At 48.7% G+C, this 21265-nt stretch overlaps 1 protein-coding gene across 1 annotated transcript in view; it reads left to right on the top strand.

Annotated features, from left to right (window-relative positions):
• LOC130015911 (tensin-3-like) overlaps nt 1-21265 on the top strand; it is a 264718-nt gene that overhangs the window by 173788 nt on the left and 69665 nt on the right. The window contains exon 16 of the mRNA XM_056106653.1: nt 7944-9161. Coding sequence (XP_055962628.1) covers nt 7944-9161 — 1218 coding nt within the window. The remainder of the gene's footprint in view (nt 1-7943; nt 9162-21265) is intronic.

Here is a 21265-nt window from a genome sequence, read left to right as displayed (position 1 = left end):
ACCTAGGCTCCTCTCTGCACACAGCCTCACAGGGCCATGGTGCATGTGCACTGTGCAGTTCTGTGAGCCTCATAGGGCCGAGATGCACACTGTAGAGTTCTTAGCAGCTAGTGTTCCCCCTCAGGCAATTCTCAAGGAGAAAACTGTGAAGTATGTCTGATCAGTCAGAGCTGATGTTCTGGTCAGCAGAAATATTCTGCAGGTCTTAGGATGGATTGACTGCCCCTCTACTGCTGTGCTCCTGTGGTCAGTTCACACTCCACTAACCTCATGGGTCCTGTGTGGAATTTGGTGTCCTTGGGGCTATGGGAGTGAAGGAGACAGTGGGGAGGTCGTTCAGCTACTAGCTGTTGCTTAGTCATCCTGAAATCTGAGGGGCTGAGTGAATCATGTCGCTTGAATATTTTCTAACTGGTAAGAGTTAAAGGTGATAGAACCATGCCCTGGTAGATATTGTGACAATTGACGCCTGGGCTGTTCGAGTCATTTGCAAACAATGACTCCTGGAACTTTCTATAAGATAAAAGCAACAAAAACTAATAAATCCAGGCCTGGACTGATTGCTGAAGTGGTAGAACATTTGTCTAACTAGTGTGAAGCCCTGAGTTTGATCTCCGAGATTCCGTAGTCCTGAATGGGAACCATAGTCCTTCCCAGCACCGCAGGTTCCAACATCAGAGGCAGTGCTTGAAAGCCTCGCTGGATCTTGGAAAAAGCACTGTAGCACTGTCCTTCCCGTTGTTCATCGATTTGCTCGAGTGGGCACCAGTAGCGTCTCACAACAAATTGTGAGACTTGTTGTTGCTGTTTTTGGCATATCAGATACGTCACGGTAGCTTGCCAGACTTTGCCGTGCAGGCAAGATACTCTCGGTAGCTTGCCGGGCTCTCCGAGAGGGGCGGAGGAATCAAACCCAGGTCAGCTGTGTACAAGGCAAATGCCCTACCCACTGTGCTATTGCTCCAGCCCCTTGGAAAAAGCCAGCAAATAAAAAAACGACTTTTTCCTTGGAATTTTTTGTTCAAAACAATTATTACATGTGATTTTCAGAGTGTGTCAGTTGAGCTGAATTTTATATTCTCCAGCTTCACTGCAGGACTCTTACACTTCCTAGGCTCTGGGTCCTTGACTGATCCTCCGTCAGGTCCTCATACAGACTCACTACCTGGCCAGATCAGTTTCTCTACAGAGCAGTGAAGTGAAGGTGGGACACAGAGAGGTTGAGTGGCTCATCAAGGTCATACAGCTCTGACCAGACTTTTTAAGGGAGAGACAGATCTGAAACTTAGACCAGAAAGTCTGTGAGGAGATGAAAAAGTCAAAACAAGCATTTATGGTACCAGCAAGGCACAGAGACCAGGATCCCATGCCAGAGAGAGGAGACTTCTGCCATCTGATGGAGTCTCAGGAGAGGAGAAAACTAAGGAGGTAGCAGGTGGTGTGTGTGTGTGTGTGTATGTGAGCATGTGTGTTTGTGTGAATACGTATGTGTGTGTGTGTGTGCGTGTGTGTGTGTGTGTGAGTATGTGAGTGTGTGTGAATGTGCATGTGTGTGTGTTTGTGTTTGTCTGTGGGCTTGTATGAGTATGTGTATCTCTGTGTGTGTGTGTGTGTGGTGGTGGTGGTGGTGGTGGTGGTCGTGCAGGGGTGTGCAGAAAAAGCTCATCCCCGAAGTCTCCTGGGAATGAGAGTGTCTGCATGTGTAGGACGCAGAGAAAACAGTCAGGCCTGTTTTTCTAAAATTGCTAACCCCACATGAACGTGGCTGGCTGGGGCCCTTACACAGGGAATTTTCATTTTGTCTTGATTTAATCATTTCTTATTTTCAGTAGACTCTACGGTGAAACCCACTTGACATAGTGTGCATCCCCAGGCCTTTGCCCCTCTCCCTGCCCAAGACGCAGAGTTTCTTTGGTCTCAGTCACTTTCTGCCCCTTGATGGCTCCAGCACCCACCTGTCGCCCCCTCCTAGCTCTGCCTCTCGTGGCAGGCACAGATTCTGAGGTGAGGTCACCACCAGGAGCTGGTTTCACCGTAGTGTTCTAGCGAGCAGATGATGGCGGCATCATTTGCCATTCCTCCTCTTGAGACGCTTTTCCATGGTTTGGGGTGGGGGTGGGGAGTGGAGTGTTGTGTCTGTAAGGTCATTCATCCCTGGAGGATCCGGGGAGTACTTTAGGGTGTTGTGAGTGGGTTTAGCAAGGTGGCCTGAGCGGGATCTGCAGGAGGGAGAAGGGATCGTAGCTGAGCTTGCTGCCACCATGGGATGGGACTGTTGGGGGCCTCCCTCTGCTAAGGCTCCTGACCCAGAGGTGTAGACATGCTGGAATAGTGGGGGAACAGGGACTTCATCGTCACCATCATCCCCACCCTCAGAGCAGCATCTCAGGAGTCAGGGACTGAGGGTACACGTGCCTGGTGCAGGGGATGCAGAAAATACAGTCAGACCCATTTCCTTCCAAAACGAAATCGTTCATCCCACGTGAACGTGGCTGGCTGGTCTGGAATTTTCGTGTTTCAGTTTGAAAGGACCTGAAAACAGATGGCTGTGAGGGAGATTTGACTTCTAAGTGTTGTACTTGGCCATCTCTTTTTGTCTCTTAAGCATTGACACAGCCTCTCTGAGTTACTTATTTTTTTCTTTGTCAAAGAGGCTTTTTGATTTCTACTTGTTTGGATTATTCTGGTTTTCTAGTCTCTGGAAAACCCAGACTAGAAAACCCAGCTCCGGGAAGCGACATCTTATTATCTCATTCTTACTTTGGACAACCTGGCAGGCTACCGAATGTAACCTGCCCACACGGCAGAGTCTGGCAAACTCCCCGTGGTGTACCCAATATGCCAAATACCAGTAACAACGATGGATCTCATTCTCCTAACCCTGAAAGAGGCTTGAATATGGCACTTTTTAAAGTCTCAGGGCTAGGACGAAGGAGACGTTACTGGGGCTTGCTCGAGGCAATCGACGAACAACAGGATGATCATGATTTGATCGATTGTGATCGGATTATTCTGAAAGTCAAATGAGATCCAACCCTGGGCCTTTTGGGCCATAAACTTGAAGCTGTCCAAAGACGGGAGGCCTCTTCCTCTACTCCCTCTTTCTTGATGAGGGATAACAGGGTGGCTGCTCTTTCTTGCAGTCTCTGCCACCCTTCTGCTCCGTGGCCCACCCACCCCACCCAACATTTGCTACCTGTGCCTGCTGCACCACCATCCCTGCCCCGCTTCTCTCCAGGCGGGCCACCGAGCACGCTGTGGGGAGTGCTCAGCGCAGTGAGCCTGAAAGGATCTAGGGGCCATAGGGGTCCTACTGAGAATTCTGCTGGGAGTGAACATGATCTCAGCTGGGGATGTCGATGGATAGGTGGAATTCAGAATTTTCACTTGAAAGGAGGAGCACCAGACACTGAGACTGGCAGAGGCCCAGGAAGCAGCTGGTGGGCAGGGAGGAAGTGAGGCTGCATAGGAGGCCCGTCGCTGTCCTTGTGGAAAGAGCTGTTAGAGTAATCTTGTCTCCCATCACTCGGATACTTGCTGTGAGTTCCGTGAATCCTGTGGCCACTCTGAGTGGGAAGAACGATTCTATCCCATCAGTGACTCGGGTTTTGCAGTCCATATGGGACCGAGTAACAAGGAAGGAGGAAGAAGGAAGGATGCAGGAAGGAGGCCTCATCTCAGTCTCTGGAAGCAGTCCTCACTTTCACTCACTGAAGTGGGCAGTGGGTTTTGTCTTGCAAGTGGAGTCCTCTTACCAAAGTGCAATCTGGGGATTCCAGAGAACCAGTGTCAGCCCTTTCTTCTCTACCAGGCCATCAATGATGGAACCACAGGGAGGACCCTGGATGTCTGTCCAGAGTTCCCAGGCTTTTAGAAAGACTTTCTTTCTAAGTAATTCAGAAACTTGCAAGGGATGTATTCAGGACTTTGCAGTCTTGGTTGTTATTCTTTTTCTGTGTGTAAATTATTAATTGGGAGGGACAGGAATGGAACTCCAGGCAGCACAGGAGTCCCAGGAACACTGCCGAATGTGGTCCTCTCTGAGCAACAGCAAAAAGCATTTGCCGGCTTCTGGGTGCGTGATGCCAGGAGGATGATCGTGGCTGTTGGGCTGTGTCCCTCGCACGGGCTCCCTGGGTGAGTGCTCTGAGGACAGCTCCAGCCATGCTTCCGATGCCCATTCTGTGTGTGCTTAAAAATGCCTGTCCTTTTCGAATGTCTGCTCATGAAAATAGTAAGTGGCCCCTTCATTGCCTACAAGAGTCAGTTCACCTTGATGAAAGGATCGTGTTCCCTGGAGACGATGAACATTTGGGTGGTGAATGTTTGTGCAGCTTGTTCTTGACAGTTGTTTTTGAAGTCATTAGGCCAATTCTTTTAAATCACATTTAGAGAAAAAGATGTGAAAATCAGGTACACAATCTTCCTAGCATGAAATCTGTTTCTAGGATTCTTGGACAGTGGTCTGCCTCCACCCCCCATCTCCACCCACTGCTGCTCACCCAGGATGCAGCACTGATTCCACTGACCACATGCGTCCTCTGTGTAGTGGGGTCTGTGTCTCCTGTGAAGCAGAGGACATCACTGTCCTTGTCATGCTCTGCAGAATTGAAGTGGAAGCCCTCATTTCTCAGGGCTTGCATTAGTTAGATTATCCTGAAGGAACTCTAGTAGAAGCAAAAATAAGCTGGTATGTTCCTCAGTGTGTTTCTCATGGTTGCATCTCTGCTGGTGTTTCCTCAGTGTCTCTAAAGCTGATTGTCTGTGTTGTGGTTATTTTTTTTCTTTTTCAAATGTACTATTTCTCCCTGATAGCATTCTCATCTAGATAATCTCATATAATTGACTCACCTCAATATAAATACCAATATTCATTAATTCAAACAAGGACATACCAAATGAGGGTTTCACTGGGAAGTGATATTAAGATTGAGCACCAAACCATGTGGTTTGGTGGCCCCAAGGGCGATTTGGCATAAACCCTTGCCCAGGAACTGGTATCTGATCTGAGCTCTGACTCCCCAGTGGACATGAATCCATCAGAGCCTAAAAATGTTCCATCATTTGTAAGCATGATCTGGGGTACATCTTATACTTGCAGAATTGTAGAGATGACATTTAGGGGTGTGTTTGGGTCACAACCAGCCAGTGCTCATGGCTTACTCATGGCTCTCTGCTCAGAGACCCTGGCAATGCTCTGAGATGCAGTGCCAGAGATCAAGCTAGAGTAGACCACATGCAAGGCAAGTTCCTTAACTCCTTCATGGCTCTTCAACCCTTATCGATGACATGATGCGTGCTTGGTGGTTGTGGGTCTCCTCTTACTGAATTGATAGAGTTTGGTGCGGCTGAACTGGCACGTCCTGCAACCCAGCCCAGGGTCACTTCGGCGAGTGGCGGCTGGTTGCCTGTGGATGGAGCTGTTGGTGTGTGCCCTCCTGCGTCTCCCTGAAAGTGAAGTGCCTTGGACTGGAAGCCATGTGGACCGGGTTCTGGTTGCATCTCTGCATAGTAACTGCTGAATTTGGGACCTTTGATTCTTCTGTCATGCTGTTATTTTTCTATTATTCAGCTGCTTTCTCAAATAGTTACATTTATTTTCCTAGTTTGTTTTAAATGTAAAGAACCACGATTGACAAAGTTATTGATAGTTGAGCTTTAGGCATATGATGTTCTATACCAATCCCACTGCCAGTATCAGCTTTTCTCCACGGTGTTTCCGTGTTCCCTCCCATACCCACTCACTATCCACCTTGATAGGTATGTTGTAAAGTTTGCTGATTGTAGTTTGGATCTCATGTTTTCAGTGTCATTGAGTCTGTGGTAATATATAGATATTCCACCGTGCCCCACCCTCCCCCATGCACAGGGTATACTCTACTCCTGTTCCCCATTAATTCCGTTTCCCGTTAATTAGTGGATTTCAATTCATTCATCTTCTTCCTTCCTTCTTTGATGGTAAAGGTAAAAGGTAAAGGCCCTCCCGTTGTTCATCGATTTGCTCGAGCGGGCCCAGTAACGTCTCCATTGGAGATTTTGTTGTTACTGTGTTTGGCATATTGAATACATCACGGGGAGCTTGCCAGGCTCTGCCGTGCGGGCGAGATACTCTCGGTAGCCTGCCGGGCTCTCCGAGAGGGGCGGAGGAACCGAACTCGGGTCGGCCATGTTGGCTGCGTGCAAGGCAAATGCCCTACCGCTGTGCTATCGCTCCAGCCCTGCTTCGATGAAACAGGAGTAATAATGGCTAGTTGACTAGGTAGACTAGACTGTAAAAATAGGGAGAGAAATGAGAGAAAATGAGAACAAAAATGTACCTGTCTTCTAATAGGTGCTCATTAAACTCTAGTAGTCATCCATGCCAGTCCCTTGAGTTATTCCTGAGGCTTGATCCAGCCCTGCCTCTTAGAATCTCAGCAGTCACACTCCGTGTTGTGCCCTGTTCCCCCTCGCAGGGTTCTCCCATAGCTCTTCTTAGGACACGGTTGGTGATGTTCCCTGCTGGACTTGTCCCATGTCTACTGTTCTCCCCCTTTCATTCTTTCCTGGGGCACAGTCTCAAAAGAGGGAGCTAGTTTCATGCTCTCAACATAGTATCCCCAAATGCCTATCATATTGCCCTAGTAATTCAAACAGTCCAGAAACTGCTGACCAAGTCTCACCTCTAGAGTGACAGACAGAAAGCAGAGTGCTGGCAGGTCTTTACAGATTGGCCTTTGCTCAGCCCACCTGCGTTCAGCAGCTCCAGGGCCTTGAAGCACCTCCTGTGTTGTGTGCTTACAACATCACACTTGATCTGAAGAAATGATATGGGAGGAGCGACTGAAGGCCAGCAGGGAACTCCCTTTGCTGTTGGTCAGTTTCAGGCCTGGACCCTGGTAGCCATTCTACTCACCAGCAGTGTGAGGGCTGGGAGTAACTGAATGCCACAAATGCTACACCCTGGGCTGAGTCATAATGGGAACAAGGCTTGCTTTCCCCACCCACATTTTTTTGGTTTTGTTTTGGGTTACACCCATCGGTGCTCAGGACTTATTCCTGGCTCTGTACTCGGGGACCACTCCTGGCATGCTGGCGGACCATATGGGGTGCTGGGGATTGCACTTGGGCCGGTCACATGCAAGGCAAGAACCCTTCTGTTCTATTGATCAGGTTTGCCTGCAGAGCTGCTCTCTGGGCCTGTGGGCCTGCTGTGCACTCACAGAAACTCTGTGCTGAATGGACAGACCCCCAGGGGCCAGGAAGAGAGAGAAGCAGGGAAGGTGCTTGCCTTGTATGCAGCCAAACTAGGTTCCATTCCCGTTCATTTTCCCTTGAACCCCACCAGGAGTGAACCTTGAGTGCAGAGCTCTCTGACACTGGGTCCAACAAACAAAACCAAAAACAGACCAGAAGTAAGCCTTGGAAGTCTCTTTTCCTTGAGTTCCACTTTTAGGTTTCGGAATGGTGAGGGGGTGGCAGGCTTCAAAAACAGGTATTGTGTTGCCTAAGATTGTGTTCCTTGGTTCCATAGGAGATACTCAGGAGACTTGAGGTAGACTGATGAGTATGGGCTGTCTCTTGTCGCAAGCGTCATGGGAAATTCTTGGGAATGTTGGAGCAGAGCTCAGAAGTGAAACAAATGGTGAAATGAACTGAATCCTCAGGGCATAATGATTGCAAGGGCAAGACATCCCGTTTTAAGGAGATGATTTTTTCTGCATCTCGAGGCCAAAGGATTCTGTCTCCCGAGTATGTTGGAACATTCAGATTGTTTCCACTGTGGTTCCTGTTGCTGGGGCATACGTCCGCTGGGAAGGTCCATGAGGAGTGTTTGTCCCCAGTTACTAGTGCTTGGTTGTTGTGAATTGTTTGCTTAAAAAAAATGAACGTTACTTGTTCGAAGGGTCCTGTACCCTGCCCATACCTGACCTAGAGTCTCTTTCTTGTTTCTCCCCTCCCAGTGCTGCACACACAGGGCCCTGTGGATGGCAGTCTTTACGCCAAGGTGAGGAAGAAGAGCACGTCCGAGTTGGGGGGGCCCCCAGCTGCCATTTCCACCAGCAGCCCAGACCACGGGGAGCACACACTGTCGGTCAGCAGCGATTCTGGACACTCCACCACTTCAGCCAAGACAGATAGGACTGAGGAGCGCCTTGCTCCAGGGCCCAAGAGGGGCCTGAGCCCCCAGGAGAAAGCTGAATTGGACCAACTCCTCAGCGGCTTTGGCTTAGAAGATTCTGGTAGCCACGTCAAGGATATGACTGATGCTCACAGCAAGTACAGCGGGACACGCCACGTTGTACCCGCCCAGGTTCATGTGAATGGAGATGGCATGCCCAGGGATCGGGAGACGGACATCCTGGACGACGAGGTACCCAGCCATGACCTGCACAGTGTGGACAGCATCGGGACTCTGTCCTCCTCCGAGGGCCACCCCTCGGCCCACCTGGGCCCTTCCACCTGCCACAAGACCAGCCAGAACTCGCTGCTCTCGGATGGATTTGGCAGCCCTGGAGAAGAACCGCAGGGTCCCCTGGGCCCAGACCTGGGCCTCAGTGGGGGGCCCCCATATGAGCAGGAGCGGGCTCTTGGGGGTCAAGAGCCCAGACCACTGCAGCCTCTGCTGAGGGAGCCATCTGTGTCTGCCCAGACGCAGGCCTTTGGACAGAGTGGCTACTCCACACAGACCTGGGTCCGCCAGCAGCAGATGGTGGCCACACATCAGTATGGCTTTGGCCCCGAGTCAGAAGCCAGGCTTGTCAGCCGGGGCTCATCAGACAGCTCGGGCCTGCTGCAGGCCCAGCCCAGCATTCTGGTCACACCTGCCAGGGGGCCTGGGAGGGGGGCTGTCCACAGGGGCCTGGGGCTAGGGCCACAGCCCCTGGACACACAGTGCCCCTCTCTAGGCAGGGCCTGCAAACCCAGGTTCTCCGACATGGGGCTGGTGAACGGGACCGGCCTGGAGCTGAGTACAGACCCCTCTCTGGGCTCGCCCACCCTGGACATTGACCAGTCCATCGAGCAGCTCAACAGACTCATCTTGGAGTTGGACCCCACCTTTGAGCCCGTCCCCACCCACCTCAATGCCTCTGGTGGCCAGGCCAATGGCCTGGGAGGTGGACTCCGGGCAGGCGGCTGCTTGCAGGACACAGAGGGCTGCAGAGCGCCCATGAGGCCAGGTGAGTTGGTGTTCCTGGGAAGGTGGCTTCCCACGAGGTCCTTGTGGAGAGACATTTCACTCCATGTGAAACTCTCCTCTTTTGGGCTGAGGAGGCCATGCTCCCTGTCACTGATCAGAGAAGCCCACCTGCTAGACTCTGCCGAAGGCGGGGGGCCCTTGCTTGGCTTTCTGCAAACGAAATTTTGTCACTTGATTGAGCAGTCAGTGAGGACCAGGTGCCTCAGCTGTTTGCCTCAGTCTTGCCTTTTGCAGCATGAGCTTCACAGAGTCAGGGTGCGACAGGAGATGGTTTAGAAAGGCAGTGTCTTCCTCCGCGCCAGTGTGTCCACAAACAGGGCTCTGCCAAAGAGCATGAGACGCCACTCTCGAGTCTGGGGTGAGGAAGTCTGTGGGGTCAGGGGCGTGAGTCCTGCCCTGTGAGGTGTCCCTAGACTGGTCATGAGGTATGGAGAGTTGTTCCTGAGAGGCAGGAGCTCTGGTGATGCCCCTGGGAAGAGGCTGAACAAGTGAGCATTCTGGGTGTTGGACCAGGGGTGCAGTTCAGGAGAGCTGGGCTGAGAGGGAGGGTAGGAATTGGGCCGCACGGTGAGGCCGCTTGCCGACCCGGAGACAGGCTCCCTTAGTCACAGGCTGTGTGGCTGAGGGTCTGCATTGGGTAAGAGCCTTTTTACCCCGCTCAGATGCCAGGACAGGCTGGGATGCATGGGGTGAGTCAGCAGTCACTGCATGAATGTGGGGGGACAAATGCGAGATTAAATCAGTGACTGAGCCTGAAAGGTGTCATCCCCAGAGCTGTCAGGGCGAGCCTGGGGAGGGCCAGGAGTCAAAGGACACTGGGATAATGGGGTCTCTGAGGCAAGGCATTGTGTGCATCTAGAAGCTTCTACACAGAGAAGACCCCACCAAGCTGGCTGAATGGGCCAAGATCTCACAAAGCACCCCATATAGATTCCTGAGCCTCCCAGAAGGCATCCCTGAGTGCAGAGCCAAGAGTAAGCCCTGAGCACTGCTGGACGTGCCTCTCCTCAAAAAAGAAAGTGAGCACAAGTGGTGTGATGTCCCAGCTTTTCTGGGCTCTCAGGACCCTGAGCCTTATTCACCAAAAGGAGCATCCATGAGACTTTTTTGTTTGTTTCTTTTGGCCACACCCAGCAGTGTACCCTGCTCTGACCCTAGAGAAGACTCTAATACAGGCTGTCAGGTAGCAGTAGTGAGAGTTGACTCTCTGCAGCAAAATATCCAAGTTTTTTGGATCTTTCACTTATCACTTAATCACTTAACTTCCCGTTAGTCGTCGATTTGCTCGAGCAGGCTCCAGTAACGTCTCCATTTGTCCCTGTCGCATGCTAGTGTAGCCCAATGGCATCTGTTCGCTCTGGGAACATGAAGAGCCTCAAACCGATCGTTCATGATCTTGACGAAGAAGTCTGACCATCTGGTAGGTGGGCGGCCATGCGGTCTTTTGACATCCCGTGGAATCCAGTCGGTAACAGCTCTAGTCCAGCGGTCGTCTTTAAATCTCATTACGTGACCAGCCCATCTGATTTTTGACACCTTGGCAAATGAGACAGCGTCCCTGATTCTTGATTGTCGACGGATGCTGGAGCTCCGGATTCTTTTTCTCATTTGAGTGAAACGTGATATTCCAAGCATAGCTCTTTCTATTCTTCTTTGGGAGACCTGAATAGCATTCTCATCCTGTTTGGATCTTTATAAAGTGATTTTTAAGTTTTATTAAAGAACAGTGATTTACAAAGTTATTGATAGTTGAGTTTTAGATATATAATCTTTGGGATGTATGGATGTGTGAGCTTGCTCATTCAAGATTTATTCAAGATTCTAAGTTTAAAAAAGATTTTATAGGGAACAGAACTGCTTGCATTATCTTACTTCACTGACCTCAAGCAGTAGAAAAGTTAAACTCAGAAGCCTTTCCTCTTATGAGATTTGGAAGTGGTCAGAGATACCAGTTTTCATGGGGAAAGGGATTTCAGGACTAAGAGCACCTGTCATTATTCTTTTAGGTTAATAAGTTTTCTAGTTGGTGGAATCACTACTGACCAATTTCAGTTTTGCTATTCCTGGTTTCGGTTTTTGTTTTGGGCCACACCTGGCATTGCTTGGGGCTTACTCCTGACTCTGCTCAGGGATCACTCCTTGGGGCTCTTGGGGGGACCAATGGGGTGGGGTGTTGGGGATTGGACCCAGGCTGTGTGCAAGGCCTTACCTCCAGACCCAGGTTTTGTGGTTTCTAAGCCTAGAACAAAGAGCTGAGTTTTCAGAGCCTTCCTTTATGTCTTCCTCCTTCCCCTCGTGTGGTGATATTTAAATGAACTTAGTAGAACCTGATGAACTTACCTCTTTAATTAAATTTTTTATTTTGATCTTAGGTCCTCTTGTTCCTATATAATTTAAAAAAATTAAATTTTTGAATGGGAGAATATTACTTCAGTAGACCAATAAAATTCAGTGTATATTCGGTTATTGATTTCTTCATTTTTGGCAGAGATTCAGGGCCATTTTAAATCTTTTTAAAAATTATTTTGGAGCCATTAAAAGATACGATACTAAATTACTGTGGGAAGATATGATAGTAAATCACTGCCCTTCAAAGACCTTTGGGAATTTAAATGTGACAGTTCAGAGAGCTGCGTCTTAGCACTGGGGTCCCATCGCTGATGGTAGCTTGTGACACTGGGCCAAGCAGAGGGGCTGTGTCCTCCTAATGTCGTGCCTGGCTTTCAGTTTTCAGCCAAGCCGTCTGCTTTAGAAGCCTCACACCGGGATGCAGCAGGCCTTTAAATGAACTTTAAATGAACTTCCATGTGATGGATAGATGTAAGGCCGGTTACGGCTGTCCTAGAACAGCTTGCAGCTGGAGGCATGTGGTGCTGTCTGGTATATCTTGATTGAAATCCCAAAGAATGTTCCAGAGTAAGGACAGTGAGAGGACTGGGCGGGCGGAGCACATACTTGTCTTTGTGAACTCCAGGTTTGTTCCCCAGCACCACAGCCAGCTGCCAGGCTAGAAGTGACCCCTGAACACCACAGGTGTCTCCCCAGCCGGAACTCTGTGCTCTGGGCCATTTCAATAGAGAAGCGGGCAAACTTTCCTTCCTACCTGCTAGATGCAGAGAACATGGGAGCATGTTTGATTCTGAGATTCAGTCAGTCGTCAGATTAAACTGGGTCAGCTAGTGAGAGGATAAACAGTCCCTGAAGTCAGAGTTGTGGAAGTATGGTCCCTGCAGCCGGTGGGCGTACAGGCTCTCCCAGGGCTTGGACCTGTGGAGCCTGTGTTGGAAGGTGCTGCGCACCCTCAGCTCATGTCCTCCAGCACCGGGAGTGACGATGTGACACTTGATATTTCCTGCCAATATCTCCTTGATGTTGGCAGCATTGTAATGCAGGTGCTGGGGACAGTGGTGATGACAGCTCTGGAATGAGGTGCAGGGGTTGCACTGCCCAGCCATGGCTCTTGGCATTAGCATGCCAAGAAGATGATTGGCTTCCTGAATGCTTCTCTGTAGCTCTCGAGGCCCAACCTTTTGGACTGGGGCCAGTGTCTCAGCAGAGCCCTGTGTGCTTGGCTGACGATGAGAACCCCGAGCTTCTCAGTGCCCTCTCTCTTGCCCCCCTGCAGACAGCTACACATTGTCTTCTATTTTCTTGCCCAGGGCAGGAGTGTGTATGCTCCTGAGCAGAGCTTCAGGGGACCGAGGGATCACTCCTGTTGATACTGGGGCAGCAGGGGTCCAGTGTCGAGTGCTGGGTCCTGAACTTGAGTGCTGCTCAGGACCTGCAGTTGGACCTGGCCTGGGCTTTACCCCGGCACCATTTCACATTGTCTTACTCCAGACTGTTGAGACCCAGTATCCTGAAGTTCCTACAAAGTTCCTATTCTGTAGAGTTTGTCATGAGTTTGAGAAAGCCCTTAGTTACCTGCAGATAGCGGGTGGGAAATGCATTACTTGGTGATCCTCCTGGGGAACACTTGATGTCCTGTATAATTGTCAGATGCAGCACACCTGTTATTTTGGGGGTGAAAATCTTGCATGGAGGTTGAGTGTTTTCTGGAAAAGTCTCCTTGATATTGGCAGGATAATAACGTGGGTGCTGGTGACAGTAGTGATGACAGCACTGGGAGTGATGATCGGACAGTGGTGTCCTAAGGGCACAATCATGACACTGGTGTTGGTGGTGATGCCTATGGTGACACTGGTTAGAATGATGGCAGCGGGGATGGTGAGCACCTTTGCTCTTCCCAAAGCTGTGCTGGAGGTGGGGAAGGTGGCCTGGTGCCCAGTGCTTGCATGTGTTTGGGGCCCAGTGCTGCCTAAACCACGTGCTCTGCTTGTTGTGTTTCTGCCACCCTGTCAGGTATGTAGACAGAGCTTCTCTCCATATGACCCTGTCCTGTTCCCTTCAACCTGGACCCTGCCATCTGCAGATGGCACCGTGACTTTCATCTTGTGCACATGCTAAATGTGTCTTGAGTGTCTATAAACAGAAGTGGGGCAGGGGGTGCTGATTTGGGAAGAAACAAAAATGACTCCCTGAGGATTCTCCAGTGTGGGAGCCTCGTACATCTGTTTCACAGACCTCGTTCTTTCACTGGGGAGATTCTGACCAGCAATACTCAAGTAGCAGAAGAATGGCTCCATTTCTGGAAATCCTGATTGAATAGATGGCTGTTCTGTTTTCCTTGTACCTCCAATACTCTCCTGCATGTTGTCAAAATATTAACTCGGGTCATCAACCCCAGCCAGGGTGCTGGCCTGGTGCAGACCCTGTGTCCTGCTTGCCCATGGTGCTAATGTGGTCGCCTACCCCTGCGTGTCGGTCCATAGATGTTGATGTCTGCACTGAAGCTTCGAGTCCACAACTTACAATGAGAGAAATTCAAAGTGGTGAGAAGTGTGAACTTTCAGTCATTAATAGGGGACAGCCCACAGGTTTGTTTTAATTTCATTTTATCCCAAATAAAAGGGATCCAAACTGCAAAACTCTGAAGACTTTAGAAGGAGCTTGGCTTTCTACGAGCCTTGGTTTTCTCTCTCTCTGTGGGTTTGGGTCTTTGGGCATGTCATTTTCGTGATAATGCTTTCTGTGTAGTCTGTGTGTGTGACTTCTTTTACTGAGACTACTGTTTTCCAGAGCTCGGCTATGGTGCTGTGGTCAGTGCTTATTTCCTGTCAGTTTCTTTGTTTATTTTTTAAGCCTGCAATTTATTCCCCCTTTCGGAGGACCATGTTTTTTTGTTTTTTTGTTTTTTCATTTTTTTAATTTTTTAGGACCATGTCGTATTGATCCATTCATTGGTTGATGGATTATTAATTAAGCTGTTTGTATCTTTGGCTATTATGAACATTTATGTGCTAGTAGTATGTTTGGATATGGTTTGAGTTTCTTGTCAGTGGACAGCTGGTTTACAGGGCAGTTATTAACTTATACTGCCCCTCTTCAGGATGGAAAGTCCACAGAGGACACTCCCTCATGTCCAGTGTCCAGCTTGTTTCAGGAAGCCTTGAGAGAGGAAGGATGAACACATTGGTCTGGAAAGAGAGCTGCCCAGTGAACTTTCATTTGAGGAGGGTTGGGATCTGTCTACCCAAGGGCAGATGGTGGGAAGACTCCCTCCACCCAAATAGAGGTGCTGGTGGAGCCCAGACGTGCTGGCCTAAATTTGCTACCACTCAGCCTTTTCCTGAAAGTCATACATGAGGGATTTTCCTTCGTGGCCTATTGGCCATTTGGGGCTGTGGCCTCACTCACCTGCAGTGACTTCCACTAAGGTGACCTTGGAGGTGAATAGCCCTAGTGATCATCCTGAGGCATGTTATGTAAATGCAGTAGTTGCCAACAACAATTTTGAGGAAAGGTTAGTATGGTCAAGTGTTCTAGGGAAAAAAAAAATCAGAAAAAAAAAAACACAAACTAAAAGGAACTGCAGTGCTGATTTCTTAACACCTTGAGCCATAGTTTGTGTTAGTCAGACCACATTCAAGTGTGAACCACTGTGGTATGCACCAATGTCAGTGCATTAAGGGGAAGAATCTTTTGTAAGGCAAATAGTACTCTTGCGTATTGGTTAATATGTAAATGTTTATACCGTGCTTGAAAGTGTAGCTTATTTGGGAGCCAGGGAAGATCGCACAGGAGTCACAGTGCTCGTTTTGCACTCGGCTGATCCTGGTTTCATCCCCTGCAACGGGTACCGTGCGTGAGGAGTGATCCCTGAGCACTAACTAACACAAACTCGGCCCCTAACTCACGGTGTTAAGAAATCATCAGCACTGCCATTCCTTTCTGCTTATTTGTATTATTTTTTTTTCTGATTCCCCGAGCATTGGCAGGTGGGGCCCAAACAAATAGACAAAGCAGCAAATTCTAGCTTATTTAGGTAAAATATGGTAGTATTGTTGAAGTTTCACACAGCAAGTGTATGTTTCCTAGCTGTTCAGGCATAAGTTTTCCTTCAAATGTGCCTTTTTAGAGGAAACAGTATCTCCTTATCAAGCACTTTGGTGTTTATTGGCAGAAGGGACTTTCAGTTTTGCAATCCCGAACTTACCTTCTTAGCACTGTACTCCCACAGACACTTCTGAGATTCTGGTTAGTCAAAGAGGCTTAACAGAGAGGGAGGCCTGGACTTCAGAGACTTGAGCATCACTCAGCTCTAAGATTAAAGGCTTTGAACAACTGTTCCATGCTTTTCAGAAACATACATTGCAGGTAAAAGGACTGATGAATCAATCTCTACTGCAGTTTAGGGAAGGAAATATCATCTTTCTGGACTCCTTAGGCTGGGAAGTGTTTGGGCTTATTGTTGTGGTACTTCTCTTTCTTTAGCACAAGCATGCATTATAAAAATGCAATGAGCTGAAAGCACAATTATTTCCATTTCTGGGAAGTTTTCAAGTTTTGTTGTGCAAGTGTTCTTAATGCAGCACTTCCCTTTTCTATGATCATGTCAAAGAAAAATAGTCAGTGAGCATCTTTTGTGCTTGAGCTGCAGATAAAAGATCAAGGTCATATCTTGGGAGGTTTTCTCTAAGTCTGTGGAGTGGGAGGTTGTCAGACTGTCTGCAGAGTTCAGTTACCTGGGAGCTGCAAGGAGTCAGGGCTGTCGGTCACCTGCAGGCCATGTGCCTCCATGTTTAACGCCCTGGGTTTGTTCCAGGGCACTCCCAAAACAACATCAAAAAAGGGAAGATCCTAAAGGTGGTTCGGATTCTGCTTCCAGCGGGCAGAGGAGAATGACTTGGCTTTAGAATTACCTTTGAGCAGAATAGTTGCTGCGGCCTTACTCAGGGTTCTCAGCCTCTTTCTCTTTATGTTGAATCGAACATTCACCCCAATAAAGCTGAATTGCCGTGCCATAAATGCAAGGGAAATACAGGTGCATGCTCAGTCCCCAGCATTAACATAGCTGTGTCTTTCTTGGTTTACATACTTGGGATTTGATATTTAAGAAAGAGAGTGGGCAGGTGTTTTTGTTTTTAGTTTTGTTTGTTCTTAAAATTTTCTCATCAGTAATTTGAGGAAGTCTTCACCTGCACCTCGTGCTTGGTGGGGAAGTGCTCAGTGGCACCTCCCAGTCCAGAGCTGTGTCCCTCCTTCTCTCAGATCAGTGAGGGTGTGCAGGAACCCTCTGCTTCATCCTTAGTAGCGAGCATCACCCTGTCCAGACTCCCACCCCATTGCTCCAGCTGCCCGTGGCCATTCCTGTAGCCTGGTGCATGCTGGGCTGCAGACCCCTCATGTGGCTTCTGGCTGCACTGCCCAGCCAGTGTTCCTGCATGACCAAATAACTCTGCCTCCTTGTCTCCCAGTTCCAGGTTCAGTTTGCTGTGTGCTGTTCTCAGAGGCCTGTGTCGCCTAGCCAGAACTAATGCTCAGGCCCAGCAGGTGTCTCGTTGTCCTCGACCTCCACCCCACCTGTCAATTAAGTGGGATATTCTGATCACTGGGCATGGCACAGAGGGAGAGTGGGGGCTTCCCTGAGTGGGTAGGGGGTCCGCCGGCCCTGATGGTATCCTGAAGATATCGCGACATAAGTTGGCCCCTTGGTCAGTGATGGGAAATTTTGGGGCGACCATTGCAGACCATACCACATTCCACATGTTGGGTGCTGATTCTAGATGGGCAGATACCAATCTGTGCAGGACGAGCCTGTGGACCAGCCTTTTCCAGAAACCTGGCAGCCAGGTGTCACCCAAAGTGTTGGCGAGTGAGTGGAACCCATGTGGAAACATGTACATTGTCTGGGTAGGGGTTAGGTGGGGTTAGCAGCAAAAATATCCCTGCAGTACCAGGGCCAGGTGGGGCCACCGAGGTACCTACAGCTCTTCGTGGAAGGCCCCATGAGTCTGGGCTTTCTGCTCCTTTTCTCTGTCTTTCTCAGAAGTGACCTTTTCCTTGTCTGTGTCTGAACTGCAGGGACAGTTTGGGAGTCTGCCAGAAGATGTCACAGAGAAGACAGCCACCAGCTCTCCTTCAGTGGGACTTGGTGGCTTTTGTTTGTCTTGGGCCACCCCCAGTCGTGCTCAAGGCTTATTCCTGGCTCTGCTCAGGGATCACTCCTGGTCGGGGCCTCAGGGACCACCTGCTGTTTCAAGGACTGAAGTGGGTTGTCCAGTGCTTTAATGCTGGGCGGTCTCTCTGGCCTCTCTTCTGGCTTTTATTTACTCCTCTGGACTTGACTTCGCTGAAAATAATCATGATGTTGACAGTATTCACGGAGTGAATTCTTTGATGCAGTTCATTATTGAACTCACCAAGTATGCCATAGTTGCAGAAGCCCATTCTTACCAGACTAGAGTTGATTCTTGGTGTAGGAGCTCAGTGTTTGATCTCTAGTTTGCTTTCCATTGTAGATGATGAAGGATGTTTCTTCCTCCTTCCACAGGGCCTTGGGTTGAGATTCTGACCTCTCTATGTGCTGGCAGCCACATGGCCTCACATAGACTGGGGGTGGGTGAAGAAGGCACTGTGGTCCCCCTGTGGGGGTCCAGGGAGGACTGGAAGCATAGCAGCTGCGAGTGGGAGGCAGGGGAAAGAATTGGAATTGGGACTTCATTATATAAGTACCTGGGTTTTTCATGATTCCATTGCTTTCAGTAAGCCAGAGGTAACTTAGAGATTTAAAATTCAAGCGATTTTCATTTGAAATGTGTATAAGTTAAGGCTCAGTGTCGATCGAGCAGTATAAAATTAGTAGTTCTTTGAGACCTGGTGTGCTTCACAGGGTTTCAAGCTGTATTTTCTGTGTATGTGTTTCCTTATGGTCTATAGTGATATATATTACTTTTATAATCAATCAAGAATAGCACTAACCCCCCAAATCTATAAATCAGTCACTTTGGAGAGGGTTGGAAGGAGGGGTGTGTGTGTGTGTGTGTGTGTGTGTGTGTGTGTGTGTGTGATCTGAAAGGTGTGGTTCCTCTCATATTGAGAACACAAACACAGTCTTTCAGACCATCTGGTCCACACCAGCCCGGAGGCAGCCTGCAGCCGTGGGCTGTGGGAGTTCTGACATAGTATGGAGGATGAGAGTGTGTGAATGAGAATGTGTAATGATCCATGTGGGAGATGTGAAAATATGGGAATGTGAAGCTTGTGTGTGTGTGTGTGTGTGTGTTTCATTTTTTATAATTTTATTTATTGAATCACCATGAGAGCAGTTACAAAGCTTTCGGGTCTAAGTCTCGGTTGTACAATGAAACACCCGTACCTTCACCAGTGCCCATGCTCCACCACCAAAAACCCCAGTATACCCCCATCCCACACCCTCCCCCTATCTGTGGGGCAGATGAATTCCACATTACTCTCTTTCTACTTTGAGTACACTCAATATTTCGATACCAGACCCACCATTATTATTTGAGATTTTACTCCAACACTCAGATCTGCTGAGAAGGCAACAGTAGAAAATTTGTGTTCTATTGCTGGTTATGAACAACATATGATGTCACGTTGGCTGCAGTAGGGCCATGGGATTTTGAAATTCCGAAATTTTAACACTTAAATCTGGAGGGATTTCTGCCAAAAGCCACTGGGTTTCGAGATTTGCTCCTGAGTCTCTGGGATCATGGCCGTTGAGCAGCTTGATCAGGAGCCAGAGAGGCCATTCGTAGGCGATGACTTGGGGTCTCATTGGGATGGAGAGGCCAGAACCGGCTCCACCCCCATCCCGTGAGGCCCAACAAGTTTCGTCTCTGCGGGCCCAAGCCTGACTGTCCAATGGCCTCTGGAGGATGATGGCCACTGAGCCGCCAAGGGGGAGTAGGCAGAGGGACAACACCCTTTCCCCCCTGGGGTGGCCCAGCGACAGTAACCTACTGCAGGGTTCAGACACATTTCTGCCAAAAGCCGCTGGGTTTTGAGATTTGTTTCTGAGTCTCTGGGATCATGGCCGTTAAGCAGCTTGATCAGGAGCCAGAGAGGCCATTTGTGGACGATGACTTGGGGTCTCATTGGGGTGCGGAGGGCAGGCCTGGCTCCACCCCATCCTGTGAGGGCCAAAATGTCTCGTCACTGCGGGCCCAAACCTGACTGTGCAGTGGCCTCTGGAGGATGGTGGCCACTGGGCCACCGGGGGGAACAGGCCAAGGCACGAAACCTGTTCCCACCTGGGTTGGCCCAGCACCGGTAACCTACTGCAGGGACCAAACACATTTCTGCCAAAAGCTGCTGGGTTTCAAGATTTGTTTCTGAGTCTCTGGGATCATGGCCATTAAGCAGTTCAATCAGGAACCAGAGAGGCCATGCCTCCAGTTATATAGCTGAGCCAGAAGTGGTTTGTGGGTGTGTTTCCCACATACCTAACTTTTGGCCGTTTACTTTCTTGGTAAACTTTGCCCCAAGGTTTTGGGGTCTGGCCAAAGGCACAGCAGCAATTTTGGGGTATCTGGAAGTCTGAAGGTGCTATCAGACTGCTAATGCACTCACCTCACAGGTACAGATTGACCTGCTGGTGGCACCGTACACCCTGAAGCTTGTGTGTTTTGATGGACTTTCTAAAGTTTTCAATCTGCAAGTAGTGATAATTTAACTTTATTACTGATTTGAATCTTTAATATCTTTTTCTTGTCAGATTGCTGTGGCAAGGAATTCCAAAACCCTATTGAATAAGAATGTGTCTGATTTCAGGGGAAAGACTTTCACTACTGAGTATGATTTTGAGTGAGGGTTGTTGTAGGTAGCCATTACTGCCTTGAAATATTTTCATTCTGTCCTTTTTAAGGGCTTTTATCATGAATGATTGATAGATATTATAAAGTACATTCTCTGTTAATTGATGGAACTGTGTGAATTTTATCTTTCACTTTGTTGCTATGCTGTATTACACTGATTGATTTGTGTGTATTGAATCATTCCTGCCTTCCTGGGATGAATCGTACTTGATTACGGTGTATAATATTTTTGATATATGGTTGAATAAGTTTGCTAAGATTTTGTTGAGGATATTTATATCAGTGTTCATCAGGGATATTGTTCATTTAGTCGATGATTTTCTTGTTTAGTAATGCCTCTTCTTTTAGTATTAGAGTAATTCTGACTTCAATAAAACTCTTTGAAAAAATTTCTATTTCTTCAATATGGAACAGTCAGTCTAAGGTTAGCTACTGTGTTGATTATCAAGCCCATCATGAAATGCTTTATCATTCCAGTCTTCACTGTTGTATTTATAGTATTTATTTATAGCTTAGATCTGAACTGTAGGGGAGTTCCTGGTAGGTCAGTCTTTCAAAATATGTTCTTCAGAAAAATACTGTTATTGCAGCAATTGCTATTAGTTTCTCAAGCTGTGCGTCGTGCTGTTCCCTTGGAAGAGGTTGAATTCTGACCATTTCCCTCCCTCTCCTTCCAGCACAAATCTCACTTTGCTGGGAGAGTGGTAATGCTGGGCGCTGTAGCAAGAGTGAATCTTGTGGCATTTCCTGCAACATGTGGTGCAGGAAAATCTGACTATTTAGACTTATGATTCAGCTTGAGATTCAGCTCTCACACAGGGGCCTCTGCAGCCTGGAGCCCCAAATGGCACATGCCTAAGATGCATGCAGCTCTGCCTCTGCGGGCATGGCATGGGACACTGTC

The sequence above is a fragment of the Sorex fumeus genome, unplaced genomic scaffold, assembly GCF_029834395.1.
Source record: "Sorex fumeus unplaced genomic scaffold, SorFum_2.1 ptg000141l, whole genome shotgun sequence".
Lineage (NCBI taxonomy): Eukaryota > Metazoa > Chordata > Mammalia > Eulipotyphla > Soricidae > Sorex > Sorex fumeus.
This window is presented reverse-complemented; position numbering and strand designations above follow the sequence as displayed.